The 17450-nt window shown below is 41.2% G+C and overlaps 1 protein-coding gene across 11 annotated transcripts in view; it reads right to left on the minus strand.

Moving 5' to 3' along the window:
• The window catches only part of EEFSEC (eukaryotic elongation factor, selenocysteine-tRNA specific), a 212774-nt gene that overhangs the window by 119470 nt on the left and 75854 nt on the right, over positions 1 to 17450 (minus strand). For 10 of the 11 annotated variants that reach the window (XR_014229216.1, XR_014229217.1, XR_014229218.1 and 7 more), the window contains 2 exons: positions 16570 to 17211; positions 2066 to 2222 (listed from right to left, as the gene is read on the minus strand). Coding sequence is in view for 2 of the 11 variants with exons in the window: in XM_082322203.1 (XP_082178329.1) it covers positions 2066 to 2222; positions 16570 to 17211 (799 nt within the window). In the remaining 9 variants the exon portion in view is untranslated. The remainder of the gene's footprint in view (positions 1 to 2065; positions 2223 to 16569; positions 17212 to 17450) is intronic. The other variant, XM_082322202.1, reaches the window with a different exon arrangement.

Below are 17450 nucleotides of genomic sequence, written 5' to 3' on the forward strand. Positions count from 1 at the left end.
ACTAAAGAAAAACTAAGTTGTATTATTCTCCCTACCTTAGAGAGGTATTGAATTCTAGTATTTGACTACATATTCTTCTCACTGAAAGAACAAACTATAAAGGGGTCCTCTGTTTCATGGTGTTCTGTTAAACATCAGAAGAGCATAATCACGATTAGATAACAAACGCCTTAGTGAAAAGTATCGTTTCTTCTCACTAGCTCAATATACAGAGCAAAAAGTGATTTTCTAAATCTGTGTACAATTTTCTTAATGTGACTGCTGGTTTGCAATTATAGCTCCTGCTTACATCCACAACAGTGACAGAGACTCCTTATGAGGCTTCTCCCCATCCCACGAAGAACCATTTCCTCCATCCAAAAGTGGAAACAGCAACGTAAACGCCATCCTCCTGTCGTTCTTCTTTTTCATCATATTTTTGCCTCCAGGAGATAAAAGCTGCTAAGTACACTACATTTTTAAGATAGATATCAATCTGGATTTTCAGCTTGAACCCTTTTCAGCGTTAAGGTCACTTACACATCGTTTCACCACCTACCTAAAGGAACCTATCTCAGTGAACGTTTAAAAGCTTTTCTATAATTGAAAAGGCAAAACATACGTATATCTGGTTATCTGGTGAAACTTCTTTCTTTAAACATACATTGTACTTGCTAATTAGGCTCTCAGACCTCTTTGCAAAGTTTAGCATTTGGTGACAAAACTGGAATTACAGCTAAGACAGAATACAGGAGGTTTTTTTGTCTAGTCAGAAATTCTTTTGATCGAAAGAAAAAAAAAGGAAAGTTGCTGAGGGTTAAAATTAGTGCACTTGCATCAAGCCTTAAGTTAAATGGAAAATAGTCCATCCTCAGCAAGAAATCAGGAAACTTCAGTTTTCTCTGTAGATCAATCACTATGTGATTGTTTGCTACCATAGAACATCATCATTTCTCTTCTCCACGTGCACAACGCAAGTAATCTCACTCATCTCCGTAAAGAGGGCGGAAGATGAACTAGTGATAAACAGGCTAAAGATGCTACAGAAATAAAAGTACTCGTAGTATCGTTAAAATCTTATCCCATAATCTGAATTAAATACAGCACCTATTACTGCCTTTTGAAAAGACTCAGAACAACTTTCCTACCTTAAAAGAAGAAGAAAAAAAAACCAGTAATGACACTTAAACTCTAGCACCCATTGTTCCCCATGCTCTAACCTAAGGAGGCATAAATCCTTGCTGTAATTCACCAAGGATGAAAAATACAGTAATATATAACATCATAAAACCAGGAGACACAAGCAATAAAAAAAACCCCCAAAACCCAACAAACCTCTCAAGATCTCCAAAACCTCATTTATCAAGCAGCTTTTGCTTGAAGGCAAGTTAGGTAATAACATGCACAACAGAACCAATTTAAGGAAATTGCATCCACTATACTATATATAATAAGTAGCTACAGGTAAAAATGATTACAGGTTTATTTTCCTTTATTTGTTCATAAGGGCTCTGGTACAAATCATACATATATTAAGAGAAGAGAGATTTCCACAAACCTTTCTAGGCAGAGCATGATTTCAATGTTACTGACACTTAAGAAGTCATTTTGAGCCTGGAGTTTGTTGAAACAGGAGATGTGGCTTCAGGCAGTTCAGTCTCACAATGTAAGTCACAGCACCATCGTTTAATTAGAAAAGGTACAATCACCAAACCATCAGTGGTCCAACTTTCAGAACTTCAGGAGACTACTGGTAACGTTCAGACTTGCAATATAGAAAGATCCTCTACACTTGACATAGATAACTAAAAGAAGGGAGATTCAGACTAGATATAAGGAAGAATTTTTTTTTTTTTTTTTTTTTTTACAATGAGGGTGGTGAAACACTGGAAAAGGTTACCCAGAGAGGTGGCAGATGCCCCATCCCTGGAAACATTGGTTGGATAGGGCTCTAAGCAACCTGACCTGGTTGAAGATGTCCCTGCCTGCTGCAGGGGGGTTGGACTAGATGACCTTTAAAGGTCCCTTCCATCCCAAACTATCCTATGATTCCACAGTTAGTATTTTTTAGCTGATAAGCACCTACCTGGAATTCGGATTTTAAATTTGCCGCTTTGTCCAAAACCACCATCTATTATTCCATCTTCTCCAGTGGATAGCTTGACTTTTAGACCTACAAAAATCTGGATGTTTGTTTCCTTTTTGAACAATGAACGACCAATCACACTGTAATCATCCATCACCTGCAAAAGAAATAGGGCTTCATGAGCCTACAATCTAAAGTCACAAAAAAAATTATACATGAGATACACTAAGTTTGATGACTTCTACCACCCTGTCCTTGGAAAACCATTTACCCCCAAATGAACAAAACTCTAGACGAGTCATCTAAACTGTTGAATTTAAAGCAATTTATGTCTAAAACCATAGATGACTGAATTAATATATTTCTGCTTTCACCACCTTTCTACTAACATAGGAAGAACAAAACTTGCAACAGAACGTGCTTTACAGATCAGGTAATTACAATCTCTTTTCTGCTTTGAAGCCTCTCCATGAAAGTCACTTAAGTAGCGACGCTCACAAAAAGTTTATTCCGTTACTTATCCTACAGCTAAGTACATTATCACCTACATAAAAATTCTCTCTCAGCTCCAGAACTGCACTCCAACAGTTACACTTCCAAAGAAATGACAGAATTACTCAGAGTTTCTAAATAGAGCCTTTTAAATATTCACCTTTACATACACATTGATTTGTTAAACTAAAAGCCTTATGACCATTGTATCCAATTTTAATTTCAAGGTTTGTAACCCAGTGGGAAGAACCATTCCAAGTTGAATTCTTAATTAAGCTATCAGGTACAAGAGGCAGCAAGGTCGGTGGGTACGGCAAGATAAACAACCCTCCCTTAGGCATTACAAAGTATAAGGTGCAGTCAAGTGAGCCTAATCCTGTAGGTGTGAATATCCTTGTATACCCAACGCCTGAAGTTACTCTACCTTGTAGCCACAGCAAGAACATTTATTTACTTATCAGAAGAAATAACGGGATATTACTTAAATCTTGTCAAGATTTTTTTTTTTTGTGGCAAAAGTTGCTGCTCTTCTTCATATCTTAGGAGCTATTTTTAGATAAACCTAAGGGTTTCAAGACCAAAGTGAGTCAGAATGGTAAAGAATTATAACCAATTTTGAACATTCCCCTTTATTCAGTCTAAATGATGACTCAAAGTATTGCAGGTTTATTAAGCTACTCACCTTCCCTGAAGCCTCTTCCATGAACAATAGTGCATATACAGACTCAAACCCCCAGCATTCCTGTTTATTATTTTGTTACATATGTATGCCTCTATTTCAATGCCAATCTCAGTACGGCCATAAATTTCACATCAGAAATTTAATTTTTGTTTTAAATGGGGTTTACTTGCTCAGCTATAAACCACCTTGAAAGGGCTGTGCAGTACTAGAGAGCACTGGCAGGACGTCCCCCTGTCCCAGACCCCATGCAGGATGAGAAACATCTCCAGCCCTCCTGCCTTCTTTCACATGGAGGTGCCAACGGGACAGGCAGCTCCGCTCCCAGCTGAGGGCAGGGCCAAGGCCATAGGAGAAGCCTTCAGATATCTCAACAACATTCGCTACCTGAACATCCACTCCTCCTACTTTCCCAAAGGATCCCGTTTCTGGGTTTTTTTTGGTGTGTCTGTCCTCTCCCACCCCCCCAACAAACATTGCTTCCAAATTGCTTGTGAACCATTAATGGCAGTATCGCTGCTTGGCAACCTCTGCCTTAAATTTAAAGCTGAATATGTCTTTTACTAGAGCCACTGATAATAGGTGGCGGTAGAGAGGGAGATAAGCTTTCAGGCACGCTTGCCTTTCTTCAGGTCTGAAATAAAAGACTAGCGGAAAAAGCAGCTGTTAATTCCAACCTGAAGAAGCACTCGCATTCTCAAAACCTTCTTCATTTTTCCAGTTGCATTAGCTGGTGAAATAAAAATATTACTTTTTCCTATAAATCTTTTATTCTTAAAACAAGAATTTCAAAACTGAACATCCCTCTCCTCGACCACTGGCTACGTGCTGCTTACCCCTATGCTAGAAATACAGATGGTCGCTTACACTCCAGTGAGGATCTTCCATGTATCTATTATTTTTGTAGTTATCCCCCCAAAATGACACAGAAAGCCAACTTTAAAGACAACGTAAACATCTTTTATTTTTCCAAGAGCACTTCAAAGTTATCTCTAACTTAATTAAAAAGGGAATTACAGGGTGAGCAATCATGCTAGGCTAGCAGGGTTCAGTGTAGAGCCTCCCCAGCAAGGCTGTCAAAAACCCCTCAGAGTGATTTCTGTGACCACGTGTTACAGGCACCACGTACCTTTGAGTAAACTGGTAACGATAACCTACAGTTGATGATAACAGCAACAAAATCCATCACCCTAAGGTATGCCGTACTCACTCCATAGCTCTTGATTTTAAACCCCCCCATCTTTTATAAGTAAATGTGCTGGTTAGGGTCTTGCTCTTGGACACACAGTTTAGCAAAGCAACCAAGGACTCCAGCTGCACTGTTCCTTTCACTCCACTGGTCAAGGTGTTAAAAAATCCCTCCTCCAGCTGATTGATATGTTCTGCCCATATCACCAATATTCCTTGAGCATCTCTATAGGCCATTAGAAAAACAAGTGTTTTGGCGGTGCTGAGATGAGCGATCAGGGCCTTGCTTGAGTGGCTGTTTGGAGTAAAACCTTTACGACCCAAAGTCTCAGTCTCATACAATAAATACTATACATCCCATCCTGTGTCGTCCATCCCCCCCGGTTAGCCAAGCACCCATTTATCCCTGAAGAAGACTAAATAACAAGAGAATGCCTGATGTAACAAACACTAAGATAAGTGATCAGCCTTTACAGTAAAAGAAACAAGTGAAGGAGAGATAATTGCTATGAAGGAAACCTCATTTTCTCAACTTTAAGACCATTTTACAAAAATAAAAGAAAAATTAAATTTTTGTTTTAGTCTTGCTTTGTAAAAAGCCACAGAAACGCATGTTGTTCCCTCCAACTGAAACTCAACACTTCCAATTACTTTACCAGCAATTTACCTCCAATTCCCGGATTTTAAGTTAATCCCCTTTGAGTTCTCAGAACATCTACAATGGCAATCACTTTGCCTATTAGCTGAACAGCCTTTTGGGAGACCTTTTGCTTTTCTCTCAAACACTCTTTTTTTGTTATAAAATATTATTAACTTAAAAAGCCAAATACCGCAAAGACAGTAAGGGATACGCAGCCTGCTCTGAAGCAGCAGCAAGGGGCCTAGCAACGAGGGCAGACTAATTTTATTAACTTCAGGGAAACTTCAAAAAGCTTTAGGGCTTTAATGCCAGACAGAGACGACCCCAAAAGTCAGTTTAAGTGCTGCATAAACAAAGGATTAGGGCAAGAAAAAGCTGAAGGCTCCTTGCATTTCTTGTTTATGTTGTCATATGACCTAGTGGGAGTGGGAGAGGGCTGCCTCTCTGACTTTAATCCCCCATGGTGTACAGTGGCGTTTCAGTTCACTGACCTACATTACGATAATATTTTTTTAAATTTATGGGCAGAGGTGCAGCATCAAACTCACTTAAGGACTTTAAAAAAAAAGGAAAGGGGCGGGGGGAGAAATACCCAGAAGAGAAAAAATTTCTGGCTGGTATAGTCTCCCCCTCTCACTTAGGTTAGATCAGCAGCTTAGAAAGGGATTTCAAGTTCAAAGGGAACGTCTCTGTTACTCTTGTTTTATGGCTTAGACCAGAGGACACAATAGCATTGAGTTTATGAAATATCCCTTCCCACTTGGCTTTTGTGTTTGCAGGAGAAAAGTAAACAGCACTTTATAACCCTAGGTGAAGTATGTGCATCTCTGGCACGTAACGCTTCTGCTCATACCAAGAAGTTCACAGAAAAAAAAAAAAATCAACCACCTCACACTCCCCATCTAAGCAGTACTTACGCTACCGCATATTGTTTGCGAAACCACCGTTAATGTTACATGTGTTGGCATTCAGTGCAAACCATAACACGATTCCATGGAAAAACTAACTCTGTAATTTCCCTTTGAGCAGGGATAGCAAGCTGTACTGTCCAGCCTGTTAAACCACTCTCATTTTTAAGATAACTTAGAGTTACTGACATCTTAACACCCTCTCAAACAATCCATCACACACATTGAGAGCAAATAACTCCATGTCTTAACATACCTGTAGAAAAAAAAAAGGGGGGGGATCAGAGCAGAAACACAGGAGGAAACAAAGCGGTGCCAGAATGAGATGGGAAATAAGAAAAGGCTCGAGGCAGAAAAAGTAAAAGCACTGAATATTAAATACTAGAAAAAGATACAGAGAGAGAAAGAATAACCTTTTCTGATGTAATCTAAAATTAGATGAAATAAAACAATTGTTTTAAAAAAAAGGATAAAAACAGGTCTGAAGATTGTTCTCAGCAAACTGAAAAATGTCCCATTGAAACCAAAGCAGAAAACAACAGGAGGGGAAAAAGAACAAAAAGGAACCTATGACTAACACTGAAAATACAAAGTATTTTTATTACTTTTTCTACTGTAGAAAAAGTACACTTGAGACATCTTCATCATGATCACTGACAGCTCATTTATTTCTAGAAAACGGTTTTGAGCACTTTCCACTTCTGTGTCAGAAATGGGAATATTTTGGAGGCTGCAAATTCCTGTTCTTTTTTTAAAATGTGGCTTCACGCATTGAGAAAATGACGGCACATGAGGCCGCAAAAAGGGTGAAGGAGAAAGGAACCGAGAGGATTTCACTGATGATTGGGTTTGCGGCTTTTTTGATTCTCCAAAGCCTGTTCTAGCTTTTAGCTTGTTACCAAGAACTAGGCGAACAACTTGGTACAAAGAGCTAACTATTTGGTCAGCCATGTCGTCTCCTCAAGAGCTTACATCAGCATAAAAGTATTAAAGGCTTTTCTTTCTGCAGCTCCCTCTGGCACTAGCAGCTTTCGGTTGCGTGCTGGGCTCTAAAGACCTTCTCGCCATCCTCCAAGCGAACAAACTAGGCTTCTGCCTCTGAACATCCATCCAGGAGGAGGGAACAGGGATGAAGAGTTCACCTCCTTCAGCACTCCATGGCTCATTACTGCTGTTTTAATAGAGCAAGAAGCCATCACAGACATCTCCACATATCCACTAACTTTGGTTTGTCCCACCTCTCCCCAGGCCTATGTTTCTTGGATACAAGAAACACCTTCCTTTCTCTGCCCTTCTCTTCCTTTCTCAGTAAAGGCACAATTGCGCTTGAGAATTTCTAACAAGCAGCCGCGAACGCCCTTCCCTTTGCCGCGCGTTTTGCCAGCACTATAGCCTGGTTAAAACAAGTACAGGAGTGGAAAAGGAACCTTTAGTATTGACTCAGGACAACGAGCGAGAACTGCATAACCAGACCGGTTTAGATTTTAAAAGCTCTATACATACCAAACAGCGTTCTCCAGGCACGCACAGGGTACAAACAGGACACTAACTTCATTATACACCTTTATAGTGCAAGTTTGCTCCACCTCTATTTAAAGTTTAGAGAGGCTGAAACCCAAAAAACCACAGGCGCTAAATTCCTTAACTAGGCTGTGTCAGAACACATTCATTTTACCAAGAAGAAACTGGTTGATGTCATGATTTTATTAATCTTTACACCAACCTATGCTGTGTTCCCTTTATGTAAGAAAAGCATCGTCGACAGAGGGGGAAAAGAGGAGGCTGCAGACTGTTACTGCGCACTACACTGCTCAGGACCTCCATCTCCAGACCAGCCAGCCCTGGCCTGAAATGCTATAAAGATTAAAAACCCTCTAATGTTCACTCTCCAAGCACAAACCAAGGAAGAGGCTGTTCTATAGAGCAGAAGATCTGTAGATGCAGAAGTCTTGACCTGGCCTGTAAGAAGGACACAGAGAGGGCTGCCAAGCTGGAGAGGACTCCTTCCAGGCTGTGGCTCGGAGCAGCCAGAAAGACTCTGGTGGTATCGCCATAACCTAAGAGCACCCAGGCACTTTCTTCAACTATTTTAAAGTGTTTTAACTGTGGTGATCTCAGGTTCTGAGATCTTAAACATCCAAAAGGAAGCATCAGTGAGACCCGGCAAGTTCCATCTGGAACAGCGCATAGCAGTAGGTCAAGTACGGTGACAAGTCAGTTAATTTGTTTCTAAAGGAAACTGCCCACCAATAGCTTGGGGAGGGCAGAGAGCAACGAAGAACAGAGGCTTACAAAATCCTCCCTGGAAATTAAGCAGGCAACAAGGCCAGGCCTGCACAGAGCCGCCTGAAGCGACGGATGCCGAGGAAGAGGAGGGAGCCGACTCTTGACACCGGCTCGTGTCCCCTTCTGAAGGCACCACATGGACGTACAAACACCCCAAGCCTGTCCCCTCCCCTAACGGCCTCCAGCTCCAGCATGTGGACCCTCTGCCCAAAGCCCAGCATCTCTCTTGGGTAACAGCCTCCGCCTGCCGTTTGGATGAGGAGATTTGCAGTATCAAGCGCTCCAAGTCTGTGCTTTTTTTTTTTTGGAACTCAAATCCCAGTGAAGGTGTACAGTAGAGGGATGTTACAGTTCAATAATATGTATGAGGGAGGTTACAGTTCAATAATACGTAGGTTTAGTTTTACTTTACCTTTTTACTTTAAAAATGCCTAGGAAATTACATTTATATAAAACCTAAGTTATTTAAGTTGCAGAATTGGGCACTTAAGTAGTTAAGAAATGCCAGATGTCCATACAACTTTATTCCTGTCCCTCTTTGATATACCCCATGATATAGTCTTTACATGACCACATCCAAAAAAATTTCACAGGAACCCTGCCTTATTAAGTGCACAGGGGAACAGAATTAATGTTGCAGAGGCAACTGTAAATCTGGTATTTCCTAACTTTCAAGCGCTTGATTTTGCAACCTAAGTAACATTCTGAATTTATTTTTGTATCCAATAAATAAAATGGTGTATTGGTTGCCTTGCTGACAAACCGATTCCCCCACAGGTGACTCTTACACAACCTCAGAAAAATCAAGACCAGCTGTCCATACACTTGTAAGACCCAAAAGCATGTCTGCATTTTAAAGTTAATAATATAAATAATAACCATAGGTGTTACTCAAACCTTGCAAAATTCTAGTACCCAGTCATGTGGAGCAAGCCATTCTTTTCTTGGTGAGCGAACGAAACACCAATCTTTTCAAACGAGTAAGCAAGCTGGTTCTGTGACTTAGCTGGTACACTTTTATGATAAATTTATTCTACTGTGTTAATCCATACGTTGTGTCAGTCAGTAAACATCGCCACTCAATACTGCTTAACAGAAATGGTATTTGTGTTTAATGAGCACACAGTTCTCCCTTCCCCCACTAAGCTTCTCAAACACTTTTACTCAAAAACTAAACAAGAGCCAATAAATAAATGCATCTTTTATATTCCTATTTTACAGTGCATTTTAACTAGTGAATGTGCTGTGCACTTTTATTCACCTGATTGCCTTCATCTCTGTATTATTACGGTATTTAGCATACCATCAGCAGCCAAGCAGAACCAAACAAACTCATGTTCAGACTTCAAAGCAGGAAAAATATTAATTGTGGCGTCTGCGTGTTTACAGGCGATGGGGGGACATCCACCACTTCTCCCAGCCAGCGCCCCGGCGGCTCTGCAGAGAGCCAGGCCGCCCCTGCGCTCCATCGGCTTGTGCTGTACAGCTTGGTCTCGGTACTCGCTTTGGGCCGGTGTGAGCACACACACCCCATCAGTCACCCAGAAAGCATCATCGCCTGGCCGATGCAGTGTTTTACTTGCTATCCTGCTGGAACTACAGTGCCGCTGTAAGAAAACAGTGGATGAAACATTAGCCCTAGTAAGCCAATGAAACATCCTTTATCTAGAAATAAGTTAGACAGAAGAATTTAACTCTTCGAGCAGGTAAAATTTACTTCTCTTCATTCCTAGCGGCACTGCAACCGTGCAACAGAAAAATTCAAGGAACAGTATTTCTGTGGCAAATATTCTAAATACAGTGCACGGTCACAACTCTGTGAAACCAATTCTGGTAGTACTGATAAGGTATCTGGAAAGGATTCAGTGAAAAAAGCAGCAGCGTTGCTCACACGTTATCCTCTACTCGGGCATCTTTCCCGACAGGAGTACCCCGGCACTCCCGTGCCAACTTGCCACCTCCCGAGGCAAAGCCAGCCTCCCCACAAGCCTGGTCTCGTCCCCTCGGTGAACCACACTGGATGTTCCTGTTCACTCACGGGCAAGTTCATTTTTCCTCCTCCGTGCCCTCCTTCAGCAGTTTGGTTAACTGCGTGGCTGAGCTACTCTAAGCTTGACACGTACTCTGTAAACTAAACGTTGGTGTTTTCGCTCATAAAGAGCCATAGAAATTAAAAGACAAAATATACTGATAATTGTTAAAAAATGCCATTTTCGCAACAGCTGCTTTTCAAAATGTCTTGCTCCCTGAAGGATAGCCTGGGTCATTGCTAGTCATCAACAGATTTAAATGCTATTTTCTGAAGCTTCCTGCAGTTGCTTACTAGTACTCATCTCCACGGTATCTCGTTCTTCTTCCACAAGGCCAGAAAGATCTATTAAGCGATGGTGACAAAGACCTTCCATTTGACCACTCAGGTAATGCACTTGCTCTGTTATCCTACTGTAAAGGGAGAAAAAACCCAACACTTTTAAAAGATGCTGAAAGATAAGCTTTTTCTCTTCCATTCAAGCTTCAGAAGAGAAGCTTTGATAGAAATCTTGATAACTTAACCCTGCTTTCACATCTTGCTCCTGCAACAATACTTTTCTCCTTGGGGACACTGAGATCGCACCGATATTCAAACAATTAGTAACACATTGTTATTAAGCAATAAGTGATTCTTCCATCCTCCAGAAGTTAAGCATGCTAGTTACATGATGGCCTCAGTCCCCAAGAGAACAAGCTCACTAAGAAAACCCACTATCCACCAACCCACAAAACTTGGGAACAAAGTGGCTATGAATAAAACTAGGACATCCCATGGCTGCGACACATGTAAGGAAACTGCTGAAGAAACAAGTGCAACGTGATTACCATCAAATAAGAAAAGCCTAAGAGCAAGGCAAATTATTAGAAAAATACATTAAAAACTTTGAAATACTCAGAGAGAACGAATTCTTCTTAATATCAGAGGAACACAGAGAAAGCATCTTTAGGAAGGACAAGCCCGTTCTCATAGGAAAACATTCTGCTATGCTTAAAATGGGAAACAGCCGCAGCTGAGCCATGTATATATTTTTCACTACACAAGCTTGAAAGCGCAGGAGGTGCAGCTTGCGCTATGCAAGCGAGGCACAGAGTTTTCCTTCTCCTTTTGTTTCTGCCACGGAGCTACTGATTTACGAGCGTCCTCGACAATAGGACCCTGCAGCAACCATCCTAAGATAAACCCTGCTTGTGCAAACACTTTCAAAACAGGAGAATATCTGAGTCATGCAGGAAAGCGTGATGCGCTCCTAGGGTTCACCTTTCCCTTGAAACTCACTGCACTCAACCTGTACGGCCGTGGAAGCCAAAGAGCAAATAATGTGACAAATATAAAGAATTTATACCAGGAACGGAGTAGCTGCTTCACGAGTCAGACTGGAATTAACCTGCAATGCTGTGTAGAGGCAAAATTCAGAAAGGAAGATATTTCAGAGGTGGCATTAGGATTAATACGAGTCTCTTTGCCCACAGAACTGTGAAAGCTGACCGGTGAGCAGCCTGTCGCCATAGGCACAAGACCAAGAGCAACACTTGCTGTTTATCTTCAGAATTTGCTTGCCCCTGAGTCCAGGGGCTGCCGAGCTGCTGCAGTTTAGCAAGCCCACATTCACAGCCACCACCATATGCCAATTCAGAGGGATAAACTTTCTTCACAGCATCTCATTTGCCCTTTTTTCACCACAATCCCCACATCACGCTCCGTAAAGCGACACTGGTGTTCATAATCGCACTCTCAGCCCTGCTTTTATCTTTTTATCAGTACAAGCCACTTGTTGCCAGCCTAGCTCTTTTTCCTATCAAAAGCACATTTGTCAGGCAGCCAAGGTTTTGCAAAAATAAAGTGTCCAGAGGGCAACAGTCTCTGCCTCCACATAACCACGCCAGAGAGATGCTCAACAAACTTCCTTCCACTGAATTTCTCCCCTGTCTCAAGTCCTCATTGCAAGAGAAAACTGGACTAGTATTCCACATCATTTTTAAATCATCAAGTGAAGCAAATATAAACCTTTGCCAGTGCCCTCTTACTTCTAAGGGAATGGCAGATTTTGATTTTCCTTAAAACCAACCCCTAAAGACTTACTCTAACCCCCCAAAAATCTGGTCTAAAGCAAAACAGGAGCATCCACACACTTCTACCACAGTCCAGAAACACCAGATAAAATCCTAACTCCAGTGAGAATTGTGCAACTTTTCCATAACTAAGATGCAATCCCAACATCGGTGCAGACCCCAAAACGCCCCATCCCGCTTAGAAGCGAGTTTCTTGCGCCACGCAGCATCTCAGACAACACTAACTTAACCAAAAAGGCAAATTATAAACATTTTAAAGCCAAATTTCTCAGATACTACAGTAATACATACCAAAAAAAAAAAAAACAACCTCGCAACACCCCAACAGTGGATAAATAAGCAAGGATGTGAAAAGAGGCTCAAGGGTACGCTGCAGACGAGTAAATTAGAAGATCCCGGTGAAGAACAGTAGTAAGGCTCTGATTCTTTCTCTCCCAGTGCTCTACTCGACTCCTAGCATTAAGGAGGCGAGATACCAAAAGGGAACCGTGAGCAGTACAAAACCACAAGAGTACTTGAATTTTTGTAGAACATTTACCACCACTTGAGCAGATGAGAAAAGCTGGGAAGCTTAGGCGTGACTTTTCACTAAAATGTACTAATTCAAGACTGTTTGCTAGTTTGATTTTTTTTTTTTTTACCTTTTTAAAATACAGTGTTTACCCAGTTCATAGATTTGATTTCTATGTGAAACAGCAAAAATATCACACTTGCTCTTAGAGAGCCAAAAAAATCTTTGAGAATAAATGTTGTTCTTTTATTAAAAAAATAAACCTTGAAATCCAGGGGGGTGCCGTGCACAAGGGACACAAAAGAAAAAGTACTGTGATGCTGAAACGTAATGAATTTACAATTCTTACTATTTCATCGGTGCTCTGAAATTAATCAGAATAGGAACAAAAAGCCAAACCATAAATGCCTGATTTCTCCTGGGTAAACGGGTAGTTAAACTGCGGGGAATTTATTTTAATTCCAGCAGCAAGCAGGGGGCTTGGGAGAGCCCACATCAGATCAGCCGCAGCGCTGCACAGACGGGTACTATTGAATTCCACTACAGCCCCGTTCTGAGAGCGCGTTTCCACCCCATGCTGAACCTGGGCAGGAGGACATGACATGCCCCTGCCTCCCTCTCTCCCAGCCTTTCAGGAAGCTATGAAGCTAATTTTCCCTAGCAGTATTCCCTGGAGGAAAAGTTCCCTTCTCATGAAGGTAACATGTATTTTTTAATTATTATTATTTTTTATGCCTCCCCAGGGAAGGTGAGGAGGGGGGAGCTTCCTTGCTCAATAGAGAAAGAAATTTTCCTGTATCGGTGCCAAGAATAGACACCCTAAATTCAGCGATCCTAATCTCCAGCCATCCATCAGCAGCAGGGTGGGACCAGCTGATTCAGATTTTCTATTAGCTAGTGACTTTGTGTACTAAAATAAGTCACTGTACCACCCAATTGTTCCTGCCGCTCTCTGCTCTGCAAAAGCACAGACTTAGCAGCTATCTCGGCTAACGCTGTAAGTACTTCTCCAGCAGGTCCTTTATAACTGGCACAATCCTCTTCCCGCCAACTCTCCCGAGTCCCTGCGTGCCCCTGTGACTTTACATCGCAAGCTTTTGTCACGACATGCGCTCAGCTACCCTTTCGGGGAAAATGCCAGCTCTGAGTATCTGCAGTACCGCAGGAGGCGGAATCCGAGAACCAACCTCACCTGCAGACAGCCTGCTCGATGGCAACTGTCCGCGTAAAGGGCTGATCGGTATTCGTACAGAGCGATCAAGGCCCATATATAGGGCACAGCGTGTGACTGATGAAGACAGGATAAAATAATAAACCCCCCAGCTCTGTATTTTAAAAGGCACGGGAAGATATCAAAACAGTTCACTAATTTATCAGCCTAATAAATTACTCTGCTGGTCAAGTGTTCAATAACCCATATTCGTCAGTTACTTTCTGGTCCAGAAAACAAAATGCGTAATTTGATTAACGTTATTCCATTATTTACACAGTAAAATCAATAGCAGAATAAGTAAACTAGCAAATGATTTGAAAATAACACTAAATAAAAACAATTAAAAATGCATGACCAAGGCTAATGGCACACTCCCTTAACCAGCCAGACAACTCACACAGCGGGTACTCCGCAAGCTTTCAGCTCCCATAGACTAGTGCCACGCACTGGGAGCAAAAATAAAGAAAGAATCTGAGACTGGTTCATTTGAGTTAAACAAAACACAAGCAGCATGTGTCTCTGTGGGTCACACAAACTTCTGGTCTCATTCATATTCCTACAGTCACAGAGAAGCAAGGAGTTGGTAAGCCAGGTCTCTCTCAACATTAGCAGCAAATTTTTAGCAAAGATAAAGGCAAATATTTCATGAGTTCAAATAGCTCTAGAGCATCCCAAGAATTGGTATCAAGACACAGACATTTGGTCCAAGCTTCTCTACAGCCTAGAGGACAGAACACTTCGGACCCGTTGTAGTTCAACACCACCATCAGCCAAAGAGAAAGCTAGCCGGCCAGTTCAAGCAAAGGAAACAATCCACCTGCTACCAAAATTTGGAAGAGAGACTGCTGATTTGGGGTGTCCCATATAACAGAGACAAAATTTTCAGAAAGCTACAGGTCTCCTCCTCCTGAGTACCCTCCTTCCTAGCGACAACACTGGCATCCAACCAACACAACGCCACAGGTCTGTAGTTCCTTTGAAAGGAATGGCCTCAAGTCAGCAGTGGAAATTCAAAGGAGAAAGGTTTGGTTTTTTTTTCTTTTAGAGCTAAACCAGCAACATAGAAACCTCACGGAAAAGGGGGAAACACAAATTGCCCATTTGATCAATTAATGTAGTGAGGTCCTTTGAAAAGAACGTCACTAATTCAAAATCATGCCCTGGCAGGGATCTTGTTTGGTTTTGGTTGGATTTTTGGTGTGGTGGTTTTTTTTTGTTTGTTTCGTTTGGTTTTTGTTTGTTTGTTCGTTGTTTTTTTTTTTTTTATGGTAAGGTATGCTAAGTGGTTTTAGTCTCCTATAGTAAAGTAAGGAGAGATATTATGCAGTACTCAACAGAGCTTTATGCAATTTTGAAGAGAAGTAAGAACACGAAACGTTTTCTTCAAACAACCAAGTTTTGGATTAAGAAAATAAAAATTAATTGTTCTTTACCCAAAAGTTAATAAAATATCTACTGCACTAATACATCAAGTAAACATTTGCTGAAGTTTACATCAGCTCTGCTCATTTAGGGGTAAGCAATTAAATTATTTATATATTGTATATCTCCACCTAAACCATTCATCATGAAAAAATCCACTATGGGATCTATAAACAAATGGTTCTCCACCAATTACTGAAAGGTAACCACCACCCAGATCGAACTTACGGCAGCAATGTAATCATACCAACCACTACAGACGGTGTATCTATCCATACTGTCGGGACAGTAAAAAAAAATCCCAACTAATTTTTACGGTAGATGCTAACTCCTCCAGGAAACGCCTCTATTTTCTGCCACAGTGAGGTGGGTCAAGTACATACACTACAGCAGATTAACCCCTGTGCAACACAAACAACAAGCTTTAGTCAAGGCTCCAAGTTCTCCGTGTCACAAGCTTGATCCCAACTTCAGCATACTATATCTCTGTAAGGCATCTTGTAGGAGATTCTTTTTGCCTACTAAAATAAATGTTAATAATTGAGGTTCTTATTAACTAAAATGTGAAAATGCATAAAAGAAGTAATAGTGTTGTTGCATAAAAGAAGTAATAGTGTTGTGTTATTTAATCTAATGCTACTTTCTATTTGTTTTACACCGTCTTTACGTTTTCAATGTATTCCGCAGAATAACTCTGTAAAATACATCAATGGAAAGCTGGAAGTTTTGTCATTTGGGAAGAGAACAGATGAGCCACTTAGGAAGGTACACAAACAAAGAAAGTTTGCGGGAAGAACAGAGTGGCTAGATATCAAAAGGATCAGTGAAAAACCAGCATCAAGTTATTCAACACTGCATTGAACTGACTGAACTAATCACTTTTAAGCAGTGATTTCTGACTGTTTGCAAGCAGAGGAGATGTAATACACTGGGTATACAAACATAAGAAAAATGTGTATAAAGACTGGAACCTGACAGTAGAAGTTCTGTAGCCCACCAGTCTACGTACTTCCACAGAACAAATATCTCCCCTTCTCAGATATAGCGTTAAAGAGACAGCTTACCCTTTCCACTTGTCCTTCTTTGTGCTTCAGTTTGTACACTTTCAGCTTTGGAAGGAAAGTCTCCGTGTAGTTCTTGTCTTCCATGCCTTGGAGCAGCACCCCGTGGAACGCCAGCCTGCAGGTATTTGCGTGAATATCCGTATCCAGCTTGGAGCCGATCACAAGGCACAGTTTAGGACAAGTGACTGGTTTTTCAAACTCTAGCAAAGCCCACTGTTGTCTTGGGAGCTGGATTTCTCCTGCCTGGTCATTTTCTTTGTTCTCCTCTGAAGAATTTGAGTCCTTGGACAAATATTCCTCTTGATAAAGATAATCTTTTTCAAAGTCAAAAACATTTTCTTGAATTTCTTCGTTGAAGTCAGCAGGAGCTGGACTGAAAAACATCACTCTTCCCATAACTGTTTCATGACCAACTGTGATATGGAACTTGGCCTTAGTCTGAAGAGCTCCTCGAAAATACTGGATTTTCTTCAGGGAAATTATTGCAGCATGGATGGTGTGAAGTGATTCTGGGGTGCAAATTAGGCCTCGTTCTAGCAGTTTGGGATCAAACTGGGTTACACAGATACCTACTCTGTCACCCTGCATAGCGTAAGTCACAGGAGTATGGAACATCTGCATGGACTTGACTTTCTTTGTCACCTATTGATGAAAGAGAAGGAAAAAAAAACAATGAAGCAATTAATCGCACACGAGTGCATCACAAGCACAAAGTCACATATCACACCCTGCTCTCTTGTAACATGACTGGCCTTCTAGAAGAGTCCACAATTCAAAAAGTAGAAAGTAAACAGCCTGAGAACATGCCCCAGCATTTAGAATTACCACAGGTTTGAGCCTCTTGGGTTATTCTACTTTTTTTCATAAGACTGTAAAATTAT

Source organism: Platalea leucorodia, assembly GCF_965183815.1.
Source record: "Platalea leucorodia genome assembly, chromosome: 9".
Taxonomy (NCBI): Eukaryota; Metazoa; Chordata; class Aves; order Pelecaniformes; family Threskiornithidae; genus Platalea; species Platalea leucorodia.